At 35.6% G+C, this 23,543-nt stretch overlaps 1 protein-coding gene across 1 annotated transcript; it reads left to right on the top strand.

Moving 5' to 3' along the window:
• The first annotated feature begins 5,940 nt into the window (after positions 1–5,940).
• Positions 5,941–7,608, top strand: LOC124646328. The gene is made up of 3 exons (XM_047186452.1): positions 5,941–6,168; positions 6,594–6,765; positions 7,344–7,608. The coding sequence occupies exons 1-3, from the start codon at positions 5,941–5,943 to the stop codon at positions 7,571–7,573; spliced, it is 630 nt and encodes a 209-aa protein (XP_047042408.1). The 3' UTR covers positions 7,574–7,608.
• Positions 7,609–23,543: the final 15,935 nt, after the last annotated feature.

The raw sequence follows: 23,543 nt of genomic DNA, 5'->3' as shown, positions 1-23,543 counted from the left end.
TTATCGGTCATTCACCACGCGTCGGCTTTATATTTGAAAATTCTCAACATGTGTACCTACTACGTTCATAATAACAATATGTGCTGGCAAGTTTTCAACACTCAATACTTTCACGCAAAAGTCTACAATACGAGTATGCAACGTTCTGCTACAATACGGGTCTCTCGTTTATCGTCATAGTTACAATGTTTGTCCAGAGAGATATCTTAATTCGATCAAATCTTGAAGGTAGATTTAAACGATAGCACGTTTCTGGCAGACGTATCGGATATCTGATAGCAGAAGTAATTGTATTACCTACACAGATAGCTAGTCAAATCACAATAGCTGTCTCATGCAAGTCAATTACGTCTATCTGCCGCCAGGTTAGTTATATGAACACAGTGATACAATATGAATTCAGTACGAGCGAGTTACAGTTGCTCAGAACTATTAAACATGATTATTTCGTTAGGAAATTGAATTAAAATTCAATTCTGTTATCTAGAGTAGGTGCGGTTGAAGTCTAGGCGGGCAGATACACAAGATACGGCAAACGTCGCTGCTCGCTACATGCTCACTTGTTTTATCTTTTCAATTAAATGCTGCCAGAATGCCATCACAATATTATGATAGCAAATACAGCTCGCGCAAGACCTCACTATATTTGATGAGAAAGGATATCTATATAAAGTAATATTATGTAATGCTAATGATTATGTAATTAGTTTTGTTCATCAAGAAATGTCTTTGTGTTCACTGGGTACTCGTTATGTTAATAAAACCCCTTTTCATAAAAATAGAGATTTTCATATAAGTAACTCTACTATAAAATGCTCCTCCTTTTTGAAGTCTCTTTCTTATTAATGACAATATGACATATAATGAGCAACAAGGTAGTAACGTAACATAAGTACACTAAAATTAAACATAATGCAACGTACAATCTAAAAATATTGATAATATTTCGAAGCGAGCACCACTCGTTCGAAGTTTAATCTCGTGAAATAAGCTGAACTTCAAATTGGCACGTGCTTATTTTGCTGTTGGCTACTATTTGATCGTCTTGGCATTTAGAAATCCATCCTTATCCTTGTCCATCCTTAAATGTGTGTAACGTGAAAATAACATATTAAGTGGAAAGTTTTTGTGGGCTTATGTAGTATCTGCTGTACCTAAATATGGTAGCTATCTGATCAGCACTACAGAAATAAGTAAGGTATTAATTTGTGTTATGATGTAAATTTCTAGTATTTTCTTTCATTTTCTAGAAAAAGAGAAAACATTTGAGCTCTTATTGGCACAGCTAATAGGTACTCGTAATTACGTCATAACCTGATCAATAATTCAAATTGCAAGATTTTGCTGCACGGGTATAATCGTTTCCTACAATCCAATTTCTTTGTTTAAACAACGAAATTGAATATTGAGAAAGCGCTGCAAAAGTCCGTTCCGAGTATAAGTTTTAGGTTTGTAGGTATATATATCGTAGTGGTGAATAATATATTATTATTTACGGTGGTGATTGGGGGTTTCGTACCGATGAAATCCCAGTGCGCTGCGCACACTGCAGGCGATCGTGTCCTTCCTACCCTATCTATACCTACCTACTGTTTGTATAAAAACAAAATGATAAATTGTTCACCTTTTTTCACTATTTTCTGACAGTACACAATAAGCAGATTTTAAAAGATAGATAAATTATAATGCTTGTCAAAGTTTGACTATAAATGGTGTTTAACTTTTTTTTAATGTAGGTCAATAGTTTTTTTTCTGTGTATTTTACAAAATTATTGTGAAAAACTAAGTGGTTTTTTGAATAAAATATTAACTCAGAATACCAAGTATCATGCAGTAATAATATTTTTTGCATTGTATAAAAAGCAGAACACAAATGTGCAATTGCATTAGTTCATCAGGCTACAGCGCAGTCCGTCTCGTATGCTCGTGCCCGCAAACCGGAGAAAAACCAGATTAATATATTTTCCGGGAAGGGTGGTGCCTCCTGACGTGATAAACTGTATTTAGCGGTGTTAACCTCATACCTACTTAAATCCCAATCATTAATATTACGTTCAGGAAAACTTTAGATACTTCTAGATACCGACTATTTATATTCATCAATGTTTTTAGCTGGCAGAAAGCTTTATAACTCTGTTAGAGGAGTATGCAGATCGCCTTCTACGCAACAGTCATCCTTTTAATTAGTTAAAGAGATAATCATAGTGTTTAAAAGCCATGCTTCATACTTTAAATGTATCCATACTTATCCAATTCACCGATACACTTTAGAAGTGAAATCTTGACACACCAAAATGAAGTGTGAATAGAGAAATTGGGTTATCTTCACATTTTGTAGATATTAATAGAGAACCTAGGAATGTTAACCAACGTGTACCTAATTGGCAGGCTTTGCGGACGACCGCAAGGTCAGGTGGCTCATCAATGATGTTATGTTCAGTTAATTAGCATTCAAACCAGTAAACTGATTATGAATCAATTTCCCGGAGATTCTCAGACGTACTACAAATTACTCGCACCATTGTTACTTAATCAAGTTGTCCCGTTGGGAGGCAGAGAGAAACCATTTAAATAATAAAAACATTCGCCTGAAAAAACAATTCCGCGTCGATCCATCGATAGATAAAATGGAAATTCGATTAAATTGTGATTCTAACGGTTTTCTGGAGTAAGGTATATTGATAAGATAATATATAGAGGTAGAATACGTTTATATAGATCGTTCGTCTCTTAACGTTTTAATCCTGTGCACCAATTCTTCTGATCTGAAATGTATCAACCGATTAAGATGTTTCGTAAGGACCTCAGAGACGGACTATTAATTTAGATGCTTAAATAGTAATAAGTTCCACCGGAACGGCGGAACGGACAACAACACAAACAACAACACGTACACCCACTAACACGTTACAAGCGGTAACGGATTCCTCCGTTTATAAAATAGACAACTTCACACGCTATCTTAAATGTCCATTTATGCAGTACAAGAACAAATTATAGTAGGTACAAATATATTTTTCCTCTTTGACTCTGGCGTAAAAAATCTTTTGACTAGCAACTTTTCATTGACCCGTGAAATTTCATAAAAACGGTGACAAATTGAAGGCATCGTGAGTTGGTGATATGAGGTCGGATAAGACAGACGAACGGAGGGCCGAATTATAAGGGCTCTTTATGGCATGATCTTGTCGTCACGATATGATTACAAATGATTTAGGTAGGTGCTCTTGCTGTTCCTTTGCATTTACTACGTTTACTGTTAGAATTACCCATTAATTTTTATTTTGCGTTGTCATATTTATTTTACAAATATACATAAGCACAATTATTGTTATTAGAGAATAGTGATAATGATAAGGTTACTAACATAGCCCTTTGAACTATTCGTATTTCATTAATAGCATTTCTACTACTACATCACATACATAGGAACAGTTTTAGGAGGAATTATTCGTTCTTGAAATTACGTGTATTTAAAAATCTCCAGATTACAAATTTGTTTTGTGCCGTTAAATAATACGTAGGCTATATAAACAGATATGTATGGGTATCTAAAATCTGTTTTTAATAAATCATCTTTGCGATTGTATAAACACTTGCAATCTTGATATTTATTGAGTACGGTGCGCGTCTCCAAACCGTCGTTATTGTATTTTTCTGTCAGAATTGGTTCGCAGCATCTGGATGTTTGATACAACGTCCGGTTAATGACGAAGGGGCCGCTTATCTCCCCATCCCTAACCATTAAACAGTGCCTTAACCTCTGTCTACCCTCTTCCAAATATTCCTCAATGTAATAATGCAATAAGTAGACGGCATAATAAGAATCTTAAGCCTTTCTTGTCCACGCTGTTTGTACTATTCGCTTAAACGCTAGCAATTTTTCTCTATTTCTTAACTTGCTGGCATCGGTTCAAAACGAAGCATACCTCAATTTCTCTTTTAGACTTCAAGCGATTTATATCTAAGACCTTATGTAAAACGATAAACTAAATAGACCATTTGTTAAAGAAAGCGAATACTTTGAATTTACAGTATCTAATAATACGAACTGAAAATGGCTACCCATAGACATTATCATGCTTCGTTAGGCAAGGTATGTTCTAGCTATGGGATTGGTTTTCCGTGGAATGGTAATATAGCTGAAAATTTCACACTGGAATTCGCCCCGAAATAATGATGAGGGTATAGTAGTTCATATTTAAATGGATAGAAAAACTTTCCAATCGATAGTAGATAGAGATAACGATACGAAAAACTCAACAAACGCTTACATTTATCGTCATTAGCCTGAAATTATTTAATTTATCAGTTATCTCGAACCCGGAATCACCGAGATGAAAGTGGTTTCATTAATTAAGTAATTAGGCGCACATGAACAGGTCAGGGTCTCATCTGGATTAAACAAAATATATTCTGGATATATTTTCAAGCAAAATGGCGAACGAAGTCTCGAATTTCTCAGTTCTACTTTCATTCGGTACCTAGTTCGCGGAGAGCAGGTGACGTGCTTTACGAGCTGCACTCGACGAGGAATGTTTAGTGCAAATTGCACAGAAGACATTCAGTTGCGCCGGTGATAAATATAACGTCAAATGATACCGACAGAGTAACGAGCTTTTTGAAATGAATAAATAGATTTCACCTACAATAAACACGAGCGTGAAATATACGTACGAACATGGAGTATGTTGGACTATGTAAAACATGTTACGGCTTACATAACATATACGTAAAATTACTGTAACGTAGGCTCCAATTATTTCACCACTCAAAATATAGCGAACACAACTGCAAATGTCTGTAGATGTACAACTGTACATGTTTTCCTTTTAACTTACTATTGTGATTTCTGCGAAGTGAGTAAGCTCGCTACAATGCATTATTTATTCATCATTTCGGATATTGAAGAATGTTTTGGATACCTGTAGTTTCGACAGCAAAATTCGAGCTGGCCGATATAACAAAGACTAAAAGGAATGAAATAGGTTACAATATTTGATTTTTTTTTCTTTTAATTTAATTCTAAAATGTATTCATCGGAATTACGAGTAAATTCGTAGCGCGCTGCATAGCCTGCGGGCTACGGTGCTACGGTGCTACAACATTGCTACGATAAATTACCATTGACAATTTTACTATCATTTTACATATTTTTTACTATTTAATAAAATATATAATTAATAAAATTAATAATAAAAAATCTATGACTACGATTTCTGAATAGAATTTAGGATGTATATTTTCTATAACATTTCTGCTTTATAGGGAGAGAAGGCTTAAATATTTACTTAGCATTGATTAATTCAGGAACCGGCTGCTAGTCTACTAAACTAGGTTGAACGGAGGAGCGTTTAAGCAATAATGGAATATTTGCTAGGGTGCTAATGTAATCGTTACAGGTTCAGAAAGGAGGTTCTCTTTGTGATGAGTATGTAGCTACATGTATATAGGCATGTACTCCTATGTAAACCTACTATTATATTAGAAGTTACAAAGTCAAATAAGTTAACTGTTTATACTATGTTGTATGATGTTTTATCGCCCCACAACGACGACCCTTTTAATGACTATCATGACAGTTTACGACATTTCTTCGTTATAAATAATAATATAAAATGCACTTTCACAAAAAACAGACATAAAAATAGCATTAATACATAAATGAAGCCATGGTTATACCATACTGATATTACAGCAATTTTTTACGTTTATCAGTTAAAATTCATGAAATTTATTTACTTAATTAATTTAATGTGCAATAACTTGTATAGTATCTACAATCAAAAACAGTAGAGCATGTGTCGAATACAGTTAATGTGCAGTGAATAATAGGCAGTGCATCGTCTGTAAACTTAGCTAATCTATGGCCAGCCTCGGTCTATATAAAGGCGTGTGTGTAAACAGCAAAGTGTAATTAGCAGCTGAACGGCAAAAGCAATGTTTACGTGGTCGTGGCTGTTTGGCATAGTTGTGTTGGCGGCGCTAGCGGGCCCCGGCCGGGCTCAGCCCTCCGCCTACCCGGCGAACATCACCACCTGCGAGCAGTTCGAACGATCAGCCAAATTCAATCCCTACGCGCTTATTGATTCCATGTGGAAAATATTCTACTTCTGGTCAAATAACACTGAACTGACGCCGATTGTGTTTGCGTTGGCCGGTAAAAGCGTAAGTTTTTATATCCATTTTATCGTTTTAAATTAGTATCGTAAATTTATTTATTGATTTGTCCTGATTTCCTCCGTGTGATACCAGCTTACTTGCCTACGTCAAAAATATCCTTGACAATTGGGGCTACACATTTCGTCCGACATATTGGGATAGAACCCAATTTTCTTATTTTGTCTACATATTGTCCTCGTATACTGCAATCCTTTTCAGTTCAGGTATTACTTTGTAAAATCTTGAAATTGACAGCAACTGAAAGAGCTGCAAGCTTGTGGAATATATTGCTTTTATGTAGCTTGTTACGGACATGTAGAATGTGGTCGATTTATGTCTGTATACCTAAACAAGCTGCATTGGTGAATTTTGGTTTATCAATAATAATTCAATTTCCTTTACATTGTTTATGAGTATTTTTTTGCTTATAGCGGGTCCGAAAATTCCGAGACTTTTTCGAGACCACGAATCCAGGTTTGGGCGTGGAGTGGGAGAAGGCGACGTTGTTCATGAACCCGCGGCCCGGCGTGGAGGTGCTGTTCCTGCACGCCAGCACGCCGGGGGCCTTCCGCGCGATCGTCAAAAAAGAACAACGCGATAAAGGTGCGCTATATTGCTCCCCCGCTCACCCTCCTGCCGCCATTTCCGCTCCTAACTTTCCCGCTCGACTTGGCTCATAATGATAATAATAAACAGGTCGCATTTCAAACATTTTTTTTAGGTTTTCATGGTCTTCTCCTAATGACCTTTACTGTTTCAGTCATTAAATTTTGTACATAGCCACGTCCATTTACCTACGTAGAAATAAACCAAAGCTTTTTTTGGCAATATTTCCTTATCAGTTTTTTTTATATAGTTACTTTACTTTGATACACGATACAAAAATGAATCGTATTCTAAAATATTATTAGGTTTTCTGTTTCTCGCTGACTCACCCGTGTCCCGGGAAATCTTTTACCTGGTTAAAATATACCCTGTGTTATGGGGATAGTACCAATAGCTTCCAGGCAAAGAAAATTTTTACAAAACAAACAATCATATATTTCCTTTCAGTAATTTAACGATAATAAAGCTAACCATTTCGCATTTAACTCGTTCCCAATTAGATTAACTACGGTTATAACAGGATAAGATCACAAACTGAAAGTTGTATGGCGAGTAAGTAATGGTTTATATTCCAGTGCGGCCACAGCCGGAGCCGCTGATAAAGTTCGCCGACGTGAGGATGAAACTTGTTGATCGGTACCTGGCCATGATGTGTTGTGAGGATATGACGGCTTACGCTATGGCGAAAATTCCAGAAATGCCCAAAACTGAAGAAAAGTGTAAGAAAGCGGCTGAACACGTCGGTTATCAGGGATACGAAGGACGCTCTTATTTAGAACTGCTGAAATATAATGATGAACTTTAATTTAATGGTGATGGATTATATTATATAGATTTAAACAGTTTTTTTAATTGTTTACAGTTGTAAATCAGGTGTTTACCTCATTTATTCCTAGATCGTTGTAGCAGAAAGTAACATTACTATAAGATATCCTGAAATCGATCCTATATAAGAGATTCCTAATAAATAACAGGATAAAAAAGCATATTTATTTCCATACTACAGTTTTTACAAACAGTTTTTGTTCACTGCGGGCTCCTCAGTTTTCATGTATTTTTACACCGAAATCAAAACATCAAAAACAACCGGGATTTTCAGTTTAAAAACACAAATCCAAAAAGTAAACCTACCAAACCGACGCAAATACAGCCCCGAATATATTGGTGAATGTTAGTAATATATCCCTATTTCCGAATGGTGCGCCCATAATATTTGTATGATGTGTTTAGTGAATAATGTGGGAAGCGGGACATCTCATAGTCCCGATCTACCGATAAATCAATTGCCAACACGCAATACCTTACGGTTACCATAAATAAAATATGAGGTTATTTACACACACAAATATTATTATATATACACTCTGATCTAATATATAGATAGCTGAAAATAGTATAAATGTTTTAAGACTTTCGCCATGTAGGTGTGCCGTGGAATTAGTAAGGGACAAGAAAAATATTGTACCTTTTTAGACGTACGTCATTAATCTCGTAAAATACAGTAATGCAATCCAGTGCACGATGTAGGTACAATTTATAGGTAATTTCCAAGCTCCAACCACTTAATTTCGAACGTTATCGGAAAACACATTATTGGCTAAATAAATAGGTGGGTATCAAGTCGGCGATCTGCATTCAATAAGATGTCGTTGGCGAGTGCCCCAAGTGCTCCGGGTTTCCCATATCCATCCAACGAATTTATTTTTCTCCCAAGCATACTAGACGTCAACAAATAACGTTATTTTTCAATATAGAGGTTTTATTCATTTTCTTTTACATCTGTTATAAGTGAGGTCAAGTCAGCAGAGCTTGAACTTGCAGAACTGAAGTTGTAATACGTATCTGTGTACCTACATATGTTTCCTTTATTTGTGGTACTGGTCTATCATATGTGGCAATACATAGATTTATCCGGCGTAAGATCAGCTCATCGTGTGTATGATGCGTGTGTGCGTTCTAGAGATTAGCTATCGTTATTCGTTTAGCAGAAACATTCGAGTTATTCGATTTAGCCTAGGATCTAAAACTAAATTTTGGAAACATTATCGTTTCAAAACTTAATTTGACTAAATATTTTTGAGTGTTATTTTCATTCTAGATGCAAGTATATGGTATAAGTCGAATGTATGTATGTTTCCTGATAAGTCGAAAATAACACCGCAACAGTGCTAGAGATTAAGTTTTTACATGCAGAGCATATTGTATTCGATGTTTTTATCCAAAAGTAATATTGTCTGCGGTTTTAAATGGAGAGTTCGTCTGATTTTATTTAAAAAAATATTTACGAAATATGCAAATAAACATTTCAAAGAAATCGAATAGTTCATACGAGCCGTATAATATCGATCGAATAATAAGTGGGAACTAACATTCGTCACACCTCACTATGTCGGTGTGTTAGTAATCTTAGTTGAATAGCTGATAGGATATTGGAGGTCAGTTCGGGCTGACAGCTCAGAGACATAAATCGGGGATTTGTTTTGATATAGGAAATCATCAGATGATCCACAGCCACCTGCAACGAGAGGTTGTCACACTATTGTGGAACTACCTTTATTTCTTCTGGAGCCCTTCGTGTCCAGGGCTGCGGTGACTCTTTCAAACGAGATTCAGAGAGAATTGTAACAGGTTTTAGACAGAATAACCCCGCACACTTATGTGTAGAAGAATGTCTTGGCACTGACACACATATAAACCTTGGCAAACGAGAAATCACATTAATGAATACTGATATAATGTCGTATACTTTATGCCATGCTGAGAGCAAACTTACAACAATCTTATTGCTTGTTTTTCTATACTAAATATATATTTGAGTGTATTTTTGATCACGCAATGTTTGGTCGGAAGAAATCACACATGACTGAATGACTAATAACCGACTAATAACAGGCACTCACGAAATTACGTTACCTAAAAAGGATATAATTACCTATAAGAAATGATTTCAATGACAATTTTAACAACTTGTAAATGATACATACTTAATAACGCTCTATTATGAGAATATAACATACATTATGTCATCTTCAACATATTGTCATGCGGCTACAAAAATACGTAAGTATTGTGAGGCCGAAAATCTTCTACTACCCATTGTGTTGTATGTGGATTCATATTCCATACAGCCCTTTCATACCCAATAATACCAACATAGAATCAGGTTTTCCGCTAAAGCCAAAAGCAAAGTCCGAGTGAGAGAAAATATTATGAGTTGAGATAACAGTGCTCCCCTTGCACGTCTTCCTATTTACAGTATCCGAAGGAATTCCTATTAGCAAAGGTTGTTTTCTCGCTGACGGAACCATAAAAAGTTCTCCGTTAAATGAATGTACTGTCGACCCTCGAAACGAAATGTTCAACTTACAATGTTTCTAGACTATAATAAAAACAATCGTAGAGATTTATATTGTTGTTGAAAGAAAACAATTAAATCTTTTACACTGTAAGTTAATAAAGTTACCCTTTAGAATGTTATAAGAGTCGAGTCAGGGCATCCGACGGTGCTTTTTAAATTTTAATTCAACTGATCACATAGTCGACGTCTTGGGGTACGGTAACTCGCGGCGTGCGTTTACTTAGCGAGTCAAAGAATACGTCTTGTGGCGGTTAATATTACTCTGGAAGTACCGTAAGTAATGTTTGCATTACGCTGAAGTCTACGAATAGAATGAACAAACGGAGCTCCACTCAGCATTCAGCATTACATTACCTAATTGATTTTGCGCTTGATAATGTTTGTTGTATCAACTAACATTGTACTTCTCGGTAAACACTTACATTATGTAACAAGTTAAAAGTCTGGAACTTAGTTATGCTCTACAGCGGTTTGGATAACATAAAATATAAAACAGAAAGTGAACCAGACAATTCCTTATGGTTATATATAAATCATAAACCAGTCACCAACCACCGGGGTGAAAGCCCAGGGAAAAAATAAGTTAGCGAAAGTTTGGTTTTCCAAACCATTGACTCCATAAATAATTAATCTCTCAGAGATATTAAGTTCTTCAGTATTATTGTATTATTACACTGGTTCGACCAATGATTCAATGAATTAATATATGGAGTGCGTTAAAGGATGGTTGTTTAATTACTACTTTACTTTTGTTCCAATTAAAATATTAAGTTTTAAAACAATATCATAGTTGTGATATAGTAGGTACATACTGCAGCGCGTGCAATGCTTTTGTTTAAATATGTATTTTGTTGAACGTGCTGCCTGTCACAGGTGGATTAGTTTTTAAATTCACAAAGGACACCAAAATTTTTTGGTCATGCATTTAGTGGTTAATAGTTAAGCAGGAAAAAACTAGGTTGAAATGTTATCAAAAATTGCAATTGGATTTTTGCTACATTTTTGATAACTGAAGCTTTAGCTATATAGGTATGTTATTACAGATTGATTTGATGACAATTTAAAAGCATGAGCACGTGATTCCCGGCGTTATGATTAAACCCTGAGTATGATAGCCTTAACCAATTATAACCAGACGTCGGTTACCCTAAGCACACAGAGGGTCTCTCAGAACTACCCTTTCAAGAAATAAGTATGGGTACACATATTACACTAACCGCATTTTCCCCCAACTAAGCTGAGAAGTTGCGCGATCATTCCATGTGTTATTGTAAGTAATTAAACGGTGATAACTGGGTTCGGAAGGTACATCAATTGGGCACAATACAAACATTTGCTTTGACGGCAAATCTACACGAAGTAAGTGCAGACAATGTGTGCTGAGCGATCCCTCCTCTCAAACATAGTCGATTGAGTGAAAACTTTGCCAACAACATTAATTTTGTCGATCGTTCGTATATGTGTCGCAGGGATATGATAAAAACGGGGATATGATCAATTCCCAAAGGGACTTGATCAAATCACGGAGGATGTTAAAATAACAACACGATTTTATCTTTTCCCTAAACAAATCTAGTGAATTGAACAAATCACTAGATTGGTTCAGTGAAATGACAAAAATAATTTTGCTTTGATATTTTAAAGGTTTATTTGGTAAGATATATCTACATAATTATGATAATCAGGTGTATGCAATACAAGGAAATATTGATATAAAAATCACGATTACTCAGAACAATATTTTAATTTTTGAAAGAATCAACAAAAATTTCTTTAAAAAATATTTTAGTTGCGTATGATATGCCTATTTGTAATGATCACTTATTTAAACGTGCAGCTGATTTGTGGCATCGTGAATAACATAAAACATTATTTTTCTTACAGGCACATCTATGACACCTATACGGCTTGCCTAGTGTTTGCAAGCGCGACCCAAACAAGAACTGACATTTTTTTTGTCATTTCACTGAACCAATTTAGGGATTTGTTCAATTCACTAGATTTGTTTGGAGAAAAGATAAAATCGTGTTGCTATTTTAACATCCTCCGTGATTTGATCAAATCCCTTAGGGAATTGATCATATCCCCGTTTTTATCATATCCCTGCGACATATGCATACCTAGGTATCACAGGTTTCCATATCATTTGTTAAATCATTCACTAATGGAATCACAGCAGTGGTGTCTGTCTGTCTGTCTGTCAATCTTTTATGGCGTGTCTTTTATTCCGGTCGTGTTGTATTTGGAATAGTTCTGACTATAATTTATTTGTTCTTAGTGAGAATGTTGTAATTTTTGGAAATCGCATTTACTTTCGCTTTTGGCTATGTCATCTCTTAGATTAAGTAATTCAGGGGGGCAAAAGGTACAACAGGGTTCAAATCTACACATAAGAACGCTATTTTCAAGTTCTTAAATCAAAGTTATTTTAGAAATATTCAAACCAAAATCACTTCAAACAAATGTTACTGAATGGCGTTTCTAGATTTTCGATATCTTTGTTTAATGTCTACGGTGTAAATTTTTAATCTGAAACCCAGCAGGAGCTCGCAAAATTAACCCACGATATTAAGTTTCATATACCAAAAATTCTTTAAAATTACGTAGTTTTTAAACGTCGACCGGCTGAGACGTGTTCACGTTCACACGAACAATATTATCCTGGTAAATTTACTGTTACGTAGGCTTACGGTGGATTAACGTTAACTATACTGCATAAACGCTCCTTCCTAATAGAGTTACTGTGTTTAGTAACGGCGGATAACAAGCTACGATGTTTGTTCACACCGTACTCAATATGTATAGTACAATGTCACTGAAATAATGAGGTTCATCGGAAAGGCTCTGACCAACAATTTCATATCTATGTACTGTTCTTTTTAGACTTAAATGTTATTTACCTTTTATATTTACATAATGAAATGTAAAAATATTTTTTAGAGAGAAATGAAAACATACTCGTACATATGTTCAAGACTACGATCACGTAGTTAAATAAATATCAACAATGGCCACAGAAATATCTCCAAATTCTATTAGAATAACAATAGCTGGAGGTTACTGAAGAAGCATCAACGTGTAAAATCTTTTGGTGGGTGTATTGAAAAGGGTGTGAAGCATTCATAAGCGAACACGTCAGCGGCGCGACCCAAACATCTCTCACCGTACTCTCAAGAGGCACCGATGCCCTTCATGTCATACACTTTACTCTCTGCCTTGCCTTTCCGCCGTTTCCTACAAGAATTGCAAGAAATCTTATATATTTCTCAGAAAATTTTCCCTTCAGCAATAAAACTTAACATTTTACGAGCTGGCCTTACTCTTTATCCCAAAGTTTTGGATTGATCAGAAATCAGAATATAAAATATTTTGAGTGCGTTGTATAAAAATATTTCATACCGTTAGGTACACAAAATGAACATTTTAGATTTTGCTAAAGGTTATTGTTTGCGGTTATGAATAAAAATTGTACGAAACGGACCGGGCCGGGAGTACGCAGGCATTAAATCATTCTCAAAAGCCATTTGGACACAAAGGATATGGTCAATAAACAAACAGGACTCGGCACTGATAGCTGCGATCGGAGTGAAGTAACTGGCGGACAAATTTATATTTTGCGCTATTTTGTTGGCATATTTTCCCAGATGTCCCATTTAAGGAATTCTATCTGCAGCCGCGCGTCCGATACCCGAAATCTCATTTGTTCGTAGAGCTCACCTACCTCACCTAATGCAGCTACTAATAAACCGGTCACGTCAACGTTATTTATTGTTATAGGAACAACAAAGAACAACAACTCGCGCCACTCGACTTATTTTCCAGCTCTACCAATTTTCGACTTTTATAAAATTAAGAAGTAAAAAAACTCCACCTTCCAAAGTAAAGGAACATCACGTTTTGTATACACCTGAATACTATGATGTATTATATTGTGTACCGTAGTATATTTATTTATTTATTTATTTATTATACTTTTTGCACACATTTTACAAAAAAAAACAATGTACAAAGGCGGACTTAACGCCTTAGGCGTTCTCTACCAGTCAACCTTTAGGTGGAGGAGAAATTTCATAGTATACGTACCTAAATAAATTAAAAGCTCGTATAATTTATAGGATTAAGTAGACATATGTTCCAGCCGTGTTGCCTAGTACACTGTGATCATATTTCAGTTTTTTACAGCAAACGCGCTAAAGCTTATCTCCATTCCGTGCACAAAGTCAACCTCGTGGTGGAACATAAAAAATGGCAACTACTTAATTACACTAATATCTCAAAATCCCGTCGTGCGGCTTACCATTCTCCTCATTACCTATGACAAAAGATGTGACTGGTTGGCGTTATTCCAACATTAAAGGCGCTAATGATGAATTTGCTAAATTACAAGAGGAGGCAATGAAAACGATATTACCGATCGCATCTTTATGATTTACCTTAACCGTATACGCGTGATTTATGTTGCCTCCGCCCTCCGATCTTTGTGTACGTAGTGTATGTATAGCAGAGGTGATTATGGCGCTTACCACTTTTTATCATCGTAAACAGTGATTTGATTGCGATTTGATATAAGTTTTATTTTAAAACTCACCTCAAAGACGATTATTGTGTCAGTTGCAAAAACATTTAAATAATATTTTAGTCACAGACCTTGTTTAAAATTGATCCTCAGTCGTCGCTTATCGCAGGTGGTAAAACATGCCTTTTAAACTTGCAAATTCAACTTTTCTCAACTCTTTGTAAGTTAGATAAGCACAGTCAGGTATCTCTCCCCTCTCTGAGAACCTCTTTAGTATCATTTTCCTAGATCAAAACTTATCTCTTTGCAAATTCCCCATAACTTTTCCAATCATAATTGTTTTAAAGTCTAAGTTATGGTTTCTTAAGTAAGACTTATTATATTCTGCGATTCTATAGTCGAGTGTGTCGACTGCAGAAAACTTCATAATGGTTGACTATTGGAGTTTACAAAGTTACTAAAACGGAATTAAAATTGGAATTATAGAAAACTGCATCGATAATGAGGTCGTTGACGTTTGACAGATCTGTCGATAGAGACTTTATATAACCGTACAAAGCGCAATCAGTGTACGGGCCCTAAATTATGTGACATTATTTGAAATTGTGTCAACATGAAGGAGCGCGGCGTGCAACGCAGCCGTGGCGGGCGGCTGCGGCGCGGCGGCGGCCGGAGCAGTCGCAGCTCGCTCGCCCGACCGCCCTTCGGTCCGGTAAATACAGCCTCCTCGCCTCTCGGGTATGGATTATTCGCAGCGAGCAGCGAGCGGAGCCAGTCCGAGCCTCGCGCCTCCCGCGGCCGCTCGTGCCCGGCGACCTCCGCACTCGCGTTCCCGTCGTAGCCTTATAACCACGCGTAGCACGTCCGTAGCTCGGTGGCTCGTAGCGCGCGCCTAATGTAACCTTCCACCCGTAGCACCGGGCTCGGCTACACCGCCGCTATTAAAGCATGCCGCTGCTAATACGGGCACCATTGTGTTCAAATGACGAGACTAATGTCATATTAAAATATCATGGGGAGCACCTGTGGAACAATTAATATTTGTGAAACTTTCACGTGATTTGTTCTTTATTGTTTCATTTACGTGTAAGTATAATATTATTGTGAAAGTTTGCTGTAGCTACTTAGTTCACCAAAATATTTATACCAAAGTTAATGTATAAACAAAAGTTTTAGACAACTTTTGATTGAAAAACTCGTAAGTTGATTGATTTGAATGAATTTGTTTTCTGTTAAAATGAATGAACGTAGATGACTTTTAATGAAAATGTTTTATTTTTTTTTTTGCCATGCTTTCTAAAGTAATCCTTCTACGCAAAAAGTACCTATGTTTTGAAACAATTTAATCTGAGCTAATTCAGTTTGACAAGATAAGCATGCAATAAGCATGACATGATTTGTGTAGAATTATGTCCATTATTTTTATTCATTGCTATGGTTGTTTTTATTTACACATTTTTTTATTGAATATGTTTAGGCACACTTTTAATAAAAGAAAGTGAGTTACCAAGACAATGATCGCAAACCACGCAAAAGTTGTATTTTACTATAAGTTTAATTTTATTATACAAAATGAATTGGTTAAACCTCGGTACTTTATCTGTTAATAAAACTAAGTAGATACGTATGTGGATACAGCATATGGCTATAATCGAGTATGTAGACAAATAAATGTATCGATTTTAATCGCAGATTTAAGGTCTAATGATTACATGCCAAAGTCTACATTAATTACACGTACATTTTTAAAGAAAATGCTCGAATTTCCATTTACGTGCTCTAATAAAACGGCAGCTGAAATGTTGTAATTAAACACTGATATTAATTTAATGGTATGTCCCCAATTCCCCGGGCACGATATTACAGGTTTGTTAACCTACCGCAAAATATCCCTTATGTATTTACCAATAAAGGTATTGCCTATTGACTTTTATGTTGTAGATATTTATATGTACACTCGTATATATTTACTCTCATTCACTTTTACGCAAAACACATTTAAAAATATCATTAAGAAAGAGATCGCTTTGTGTAATCGACTTATTAATCCTGTAGAGTGACTTTCGAGTTTGATGATCGGCTCTCATCTCCGCTTTCTATTAACTGAGTAAACAGTAGAATGGGAACAACAGCGGAGAATGATTACCAATCAGAGACTGGCGTAAGCTGCCGATCAGAGTATTGTACCAATAATTATTTAATTCATCAAAGAAGGTACACATTTAAAATGTAGAGAGGATTGTTTTAGTTAATTGTGTAATTGCAAAGGTTCGCCATTCTACAAACCGCAATAGGTACATGCTGTCGTCGTTTACTAGATTATTTTTTCTGGACGAGTGAGCATTTTTCTCGACCGCTTACAAATGACCGCTTAGTTACCTGCAGAGGAATCTTTCCCCACATTTTATTTTCCTCCCGTAGATATTTCCATTATTCTGTTAATGGAACGATGTTCAGAGATGGTCAAACAATGTAAGCCTATCCCTAAAGATGTTGATATTTGTAAGACGCGTGGATTTTCGTTGATAGTTTTGTGGATATACCTGTGTGTATTTCATTGTATATGTGTGGGTATGGTAGATAACTCGTAGAGGTAGGTCCTTCTTATACTCATGATATAAGTCAGCATCATGATTAACCTTTAGCATCTGACATAATTAATTATAGTACGTTAATTTATTTATTCGTTTGATGATATCAATCATCGCGTAAATTAAATTATTTGGTAAGCTAAAGTAAATGCACTGATAATTAAAGCATAATTCATTCATTCAATTAACATGTATCTCGAAATTCAGTTTCCCTACCTACACCCACTATATTATACCCACATAAACTTATGTATAAGCACCTACATCCGCAAAAAGTTCTTAACAACATTACCTGACAGATAATGTTACCTACCTTTAATAATACTCTGAAAGTGTTCATGTATGTTCCACATGTACTTTGTGGATTTTGTCGAACATTTTTGTATGACATGATATCTAATGTTTTCGATAGTAGGGCTCAAATTGTCATTCTCCTTAAATCTAAATACCCCGTTATTTGGTGAGCTACACTCAGATATGCATCACACAAGACAAATAATATCTTTATGAAGAATTTTGACACAAAAGGTACATTGTAGTCTCCGAATAATATAAATTGTAGTAAAGAAGAACAGATACAAAACAGCAATGGCTTATTCCGTCGTCGAAGGCTACATCACGTCTCGATGTCGACTGAACTCGAACGTCGCAGATAGCTTCGCGAGTGTCATCGCTATCGTTTCTCTGAACTTCTATAACTTAGCACATCATTTTTATCACACAATCAATATCTACTAATATAGTTTTATTTTTATTTTTGTTTGTTTATTTTTAATGGATAACTCAAAAACGACAGCAACGATTTTAAAAATTCTTTAACATAACATTGGCTATATTTTATCCCGATATGGGTAGTAGTTCCCACGGGACGCGGGTGAAACCGCGGCTGAATGGCTAGTAATATATATGTTCTGTCAAAATAGTTTCACTGAACTTCTTCCATTTTAATCATAATATAACATATATGTTCATTATTGTTCATCCAGGTCACAGTCTGGCCTACTTGTGTGTCTAATTAAATCAAATCCATTCAGCTGTTAAGGTGTGATTGATTAACAAAGAAATGAGCACGTTTTTATTGCGTTATGATCTTATTGATTTTTAATTTAAAACTCCCTTGTTATTAATTAACGTAACTCTTCGGCTTAAGACTGCCTCAGCTTTGTCTACTCATGAAGCAGAGATCTAGATATATACTTATATACCTACGTACCTATAACTGAAATTACGCACATTGATTGCTTCCTGCGTTGTTTGCACTAAGTCTTCGTCTAGCGTCCTGTTTACATGGTGTATTCGCCGGAATAGTTCCACCTTGTTTTGGAACGTACCAGCTTGTTCTATAGAGAGACAACAATAACTGACCCGACTTTATGACAGTTCGGCTTAAAAACCGTGGTCGCTGTCGATTTTGATAACACGTGCCTCGAAGTTAAGTGAAAATCTTGAAGACCTTGTCTCTAGACTTTAGAGTCTGGTCTAATTATTAATGGGTCGTCGGTTCTGGATCCTATACCTACGTGACGTAGGCTGTCAGCAAGAAAGGCAGTGTTATCGTAGGTAATAGGTAATAATAAAGAGCAGGTTCCTTTAAGTTCGTGTTGGTAAATGCTACGTTTAATTTTTACTTTAATCCCTCACTAAAATTGAATGTTGATATAGTGGGTAAAATAAAAATGGTACGAAACATTGTCAAACAAAACAAAACAGTGGCAACAAAATCAACGATGTTTCTTTCTACTGTATGTCCTTATCAGGCAACACGATTAAAATTAAACAATCACAACTACGATGAAAAGAGAAGGTAAAACCTCTTTCATTTCGTAATTACACCAAACTTCATGCCGATATCATCGAAAAGCCGTCGAGGTATCCTTCTGGCACTCTTTTGTGACGTAAATTGTAAAGAAAACTAATTAGAGCTCGAAGCATACCTACCTCTAAGTTTGCTGCCACTAAGATTTCAATGGCGGAGTAAAAGCGGTTTAAAGTGGCAGTTGAAAGATCTGTACAGTCAATCTTGTACGTAACAAGGATCAGATAAGGGGCGTTTGTAGAGCGTGATCGAGCCGCAGAAGTGGTCAACCAACATACTCAAAAGAAAAAGTTACACAAGTTACTGTATCGCAGTCGTACACTGCGTGGTTTGAACACACCACAAAATGGAAAATGTCTGTTTACGTACTGCTACACCACGGAATATACCCCCGCAATCGCAACAAGTTTTTTATTTTTATTTTGTGTACCAGTGTTAGAACCACTCCCGAATGTGTATGTATGTAGCGATGTATATACACTCGATGTTTCGTTACACAAATATAACTCGACGAATTCAATCTCTTTCTTTTTTAGGGTTCCGTACCTCAAAAGGAAAAAACCGGAACCCTTATAGGATCACTTTGTTGTCCGTCTGTCTGTCTGTCTGTCTGTCTGTCTGTCTGTCTGTCTGTCAAGACCCTTTATCTCAAGAACGCGTGGACGTATCAAGCTGAAATTCACATGAAATACTCAGGTCTATTGCCTCTTTAAGCTGTGAAAATATCAAACTTCTAAGCCAAGCCAATCAAAACATACAGCCGATTATGTCGATATTTTCAACAAATTTTCGACACTCGCAAAGGAATCAAAACCTACAGGATACTTCCCGTAAACTCAGAGTCTTGAAATTTGGCATGAAGCATTGTCATATAATGCAAATATAGGAAAAATTCCGAAAATCTCATTTTTTTAGTTATATAACATAAAAAAAAATATTTTAATAAAATGAAACATACTACCTTATTTCTCACGAACGAATAAAGGTATCAAATTGAAATTTATACCAAATACTTAGGTCTATTGTCCCTTTAGGTAGTGAAAAAATCAAACTTCTAAGTTAACGCGATCAAAAGATACAGCAGTTATACCGACACTTTAGACGAATTTCCGTCACACGCTAGGGAATCAAAACCTACAAGGTACTTCCTGTGAACTCAGAATCTTGAAATTCGGCGAGAAGCAATGTTATATAGTACAGATAAAGGAAAAATTGCGAAAATGATAAATTTGAAGTTACATAAAATATTAAAATATTATTTTTGCTTACTTGACATAAAATATTTTTTTAATAATTATAAACTTACTACCTACCCTTTTTCACATGAACGCGTAGAGATATTAAAGTTGAAATTCATATCAAACACTTCTTAAATATAATTGCCTCTAAACTGTGAAAAATTTTAAATCATTCAAAGGTAATTGGGCACCCTTTGGGCACCTTAGTATGGGAACCATACCCGCGGCGGATACGAACGAAATATAGCACAGTATAATGATAAAGGCTCTGATTTACTGTGGCATTAGTCGCATCAATGTGAACCATGGGAATCTAGAGAAAATCAGGTGTAAACATCAAATATTTTCCTCATTTCAATGGGGAATTTAAACGACCACGTTTGACGGATTTGAGAAATCATTTCTTTGTAGTGAAAGAGTATACTCGCCGTTTATTTCCATTGTCATCAGATCAGGATCTGATGATGGAAATCCTGAGAAATCGAGGGCAACTATCAGAAATTGTAGGCATGCATAGGATTAAAACTTGATTCTCAGGCGTATGTCTGGTGATACTATCAAACATTGAAGGTTTAGAGCTTACCTGATGATGAAGACGTGAGAAAGTCGAGAGAACTCCTCAACGGTATGTTTTAGTTACGTCGTGTTTGGGCTTATCTTATTCGAATTGACGAGAACTTCTCGCAAAAGTTAAAAATAAAAACTTTTTACAAAAACAAAAAACAACTTCTAAAAACAACAAGAAAACTGTATATATGCATCGGTCTAGATCTCGGTGGTTAAATAAATATAGATGCATCCTCTAGACGCCGACTTCTAGACCGATGCACCTAACATCTTTTTAATTTCTTTCTTGCTTTTGTTTTCTTGTTGCTTTTTTATATGTTTGAAGTTGGATTTGTTTGTAAAATGCTACAAAATAAAATAAAGCTGACTTTACAAAACAAAGAAAGGGACAGAATTACACTTTTGTCAAGGCTCTAGAAAAGTAAAGCCAGCAGCCCCGAATCCTACTCTCTAGCAGTCGTTGTTACAATTCGACAGTTACAAGTCTTCAGGCAGTTTCGAAAAAAACCTGAAACTGGGGCTCGTTAGGTGATTGATCCCTCAAAAATAAAAGATCCCATTAGTAGTGAATTCTCATCAACTAAAATAAAATAAGCTCCAACACAAGGTTACGTTATAAATTGTAAAGGAGTTCCCATAACTATATCTGATCTTTGTTATCGATCCCACAATGGCAGTCAAACCTATATATGTGGAAAGTCTTCGCCAATACAAATAAAATAAGCTCAAACACGTGGTAGTTGCAGCACTTGCAACATACCGTTCAGGAGTTCCCTCGACGGGTCAGATATCCAATGACCTTTAAGACATAATTAGTTATTTTCAATCAGATTTCTGAATGATGACTATAAAATGTTGTATAGGTATAAATAACTTTAATAAAATAACTTTTACAAGGTACTGCCCTACTATTTTAGTTATATTATAAAATAAAAAATATTAACTATTTTGACTCTCACGAAATTACCATAACTATGATTGTTCTAAACTGAACGGTTGGCGCGAGAATCACTTTTTATATACAGGATTTGTACGGAACCCTCGGTGCGCGAGTCCGACTCGCACTTGGCCGGTTTTTTGTATCTTTAGTTGGATATTCTAAATTGTAGCAATTACTCGATTCTATTGAAAATGGTATAATGATTACGTTTTATAATAAAATTGTATTATAGGTATTGGATGACAAAATGAAACTTATTTTCATTATTGAGATTGTAAACTATATAAATAACAGTCGAAATATTTTCTTTGTTCTTACCTACCTTCTTAAAAATAAAACATTATTTATAAAAGATGTAGATGTACCTAAAAAGTCTTTGATATGTACTCACACAAAGTTTCCGGGGGTATAATTAGACTAACCGCCGAACTTACACGGTAGAGTAAACGTTAAAAAACACGAAATTGAGAGGTTCGCAGTCAGAGTTCGGGTCATTTAAAACAGGAATAAATTTACACAGAGTTCAGCTGCAGGCTGCCTACATTTGCTGTATGGGGTTGTTCTTATGCCAGCCGTGTTAATATTCTAGTGTACCTATCTTGTGATAATACCTACCTACATAACCAACATGACAATACGCGCATTTTCTTTTCAGTTAATTAATTCTGCCTTGCCCTATCCCTCAGTACCTGCTTTTGTTTATATGACGACTGCCAACTTCAACAGAAATTCTTATTGTGCCAACAATGACTATCATAATGAATTGAGGTATTAAATTCTCTTTGTTCAACTTCGAATGCCCGCGAGTATGAAATACAACCTAAATGACCATGTCAATTCGTGGTAAGCATGTTTAACCAATTTGTTAAAATTAACAATTAATGTATCATTAGTTCACTTGACAACGCAATGTATCAATTACGGTTTAATGCGAAAATTCGATTCACGGGTAGAAGTATTTGTCACTCAAAAGTTTTTAACTTTGTAACATATTCAACTTTACACAAGTGTGTGTCTAATGCCTCTATAAAATAATTACACACAATAGTCAAAATCCTGTAAATATCAAATGAAAATTCGAATATTTATTGCGTATCAGACTAAGCCAATCATCTAAATTGGATTGGAGATAATCCTTGCCCTCAAATGTTTGGTGTACAACAGAATAAACAATTAAACCCTGCTTCTGAATTCACAGATCGTTATGAAATGCCGTTTATGGCCTTTATCTATGTACCTGTACGTACTTACATATAACATTTGGATACCTACGTATCTGGATACGTATGTAGCTATATAATGGACGTAAACCTATGTACAATTTCTTTGTGTTTCGAAAGAAGAATATAATAGCGAGCTAGCCTCAGTAATATTTTCATTGTTACTATGGCTGAAGTTCGGGTATAATCTGGGTAACACAACACTCTTTGTGTCATCACTCATTAAGCTGTGACTACACGCGTTTGTTATTCTCCCCCAAACCGAGAGCTCTCAAGTAAACTTACACAGTTATGTGGGAATTGTTTATGGCTGCAGATACATACAAGCAAACCATATACTAATAATATAACTGGCACATTGATAAGATGAGATTTTTATTTTTTGTGGTTTTGATCAGAATATGAATTCGCATCACGTTCCATACGCAGTGTTTATCAGTAAACTCTCAAACTGGCCGAACCTTTAGATGGATATATATATTTTAGTAAATGGCTGTAGGTTACCATTTACATACCTACCTGCACAACC

Source organism: Helicoverpa zea, chromosome 3 (genome assembly GCF_022581195.2).
Source record: "Helicoverpa zea isolate HzStark_Cry1AcR chromosome 3, ilHelZeax1.1, whole genome shotgun sequence".
Lineage (NCBI taxonomy): Eukaryota > Metazoa > Arthropoda > Insecta > Lepidoptera > Noctuidae > Helicoverpa > Helicoverpa zea.
This window is presented reverse-complemented; position numbering and strand designations above follow the sequence as displayed.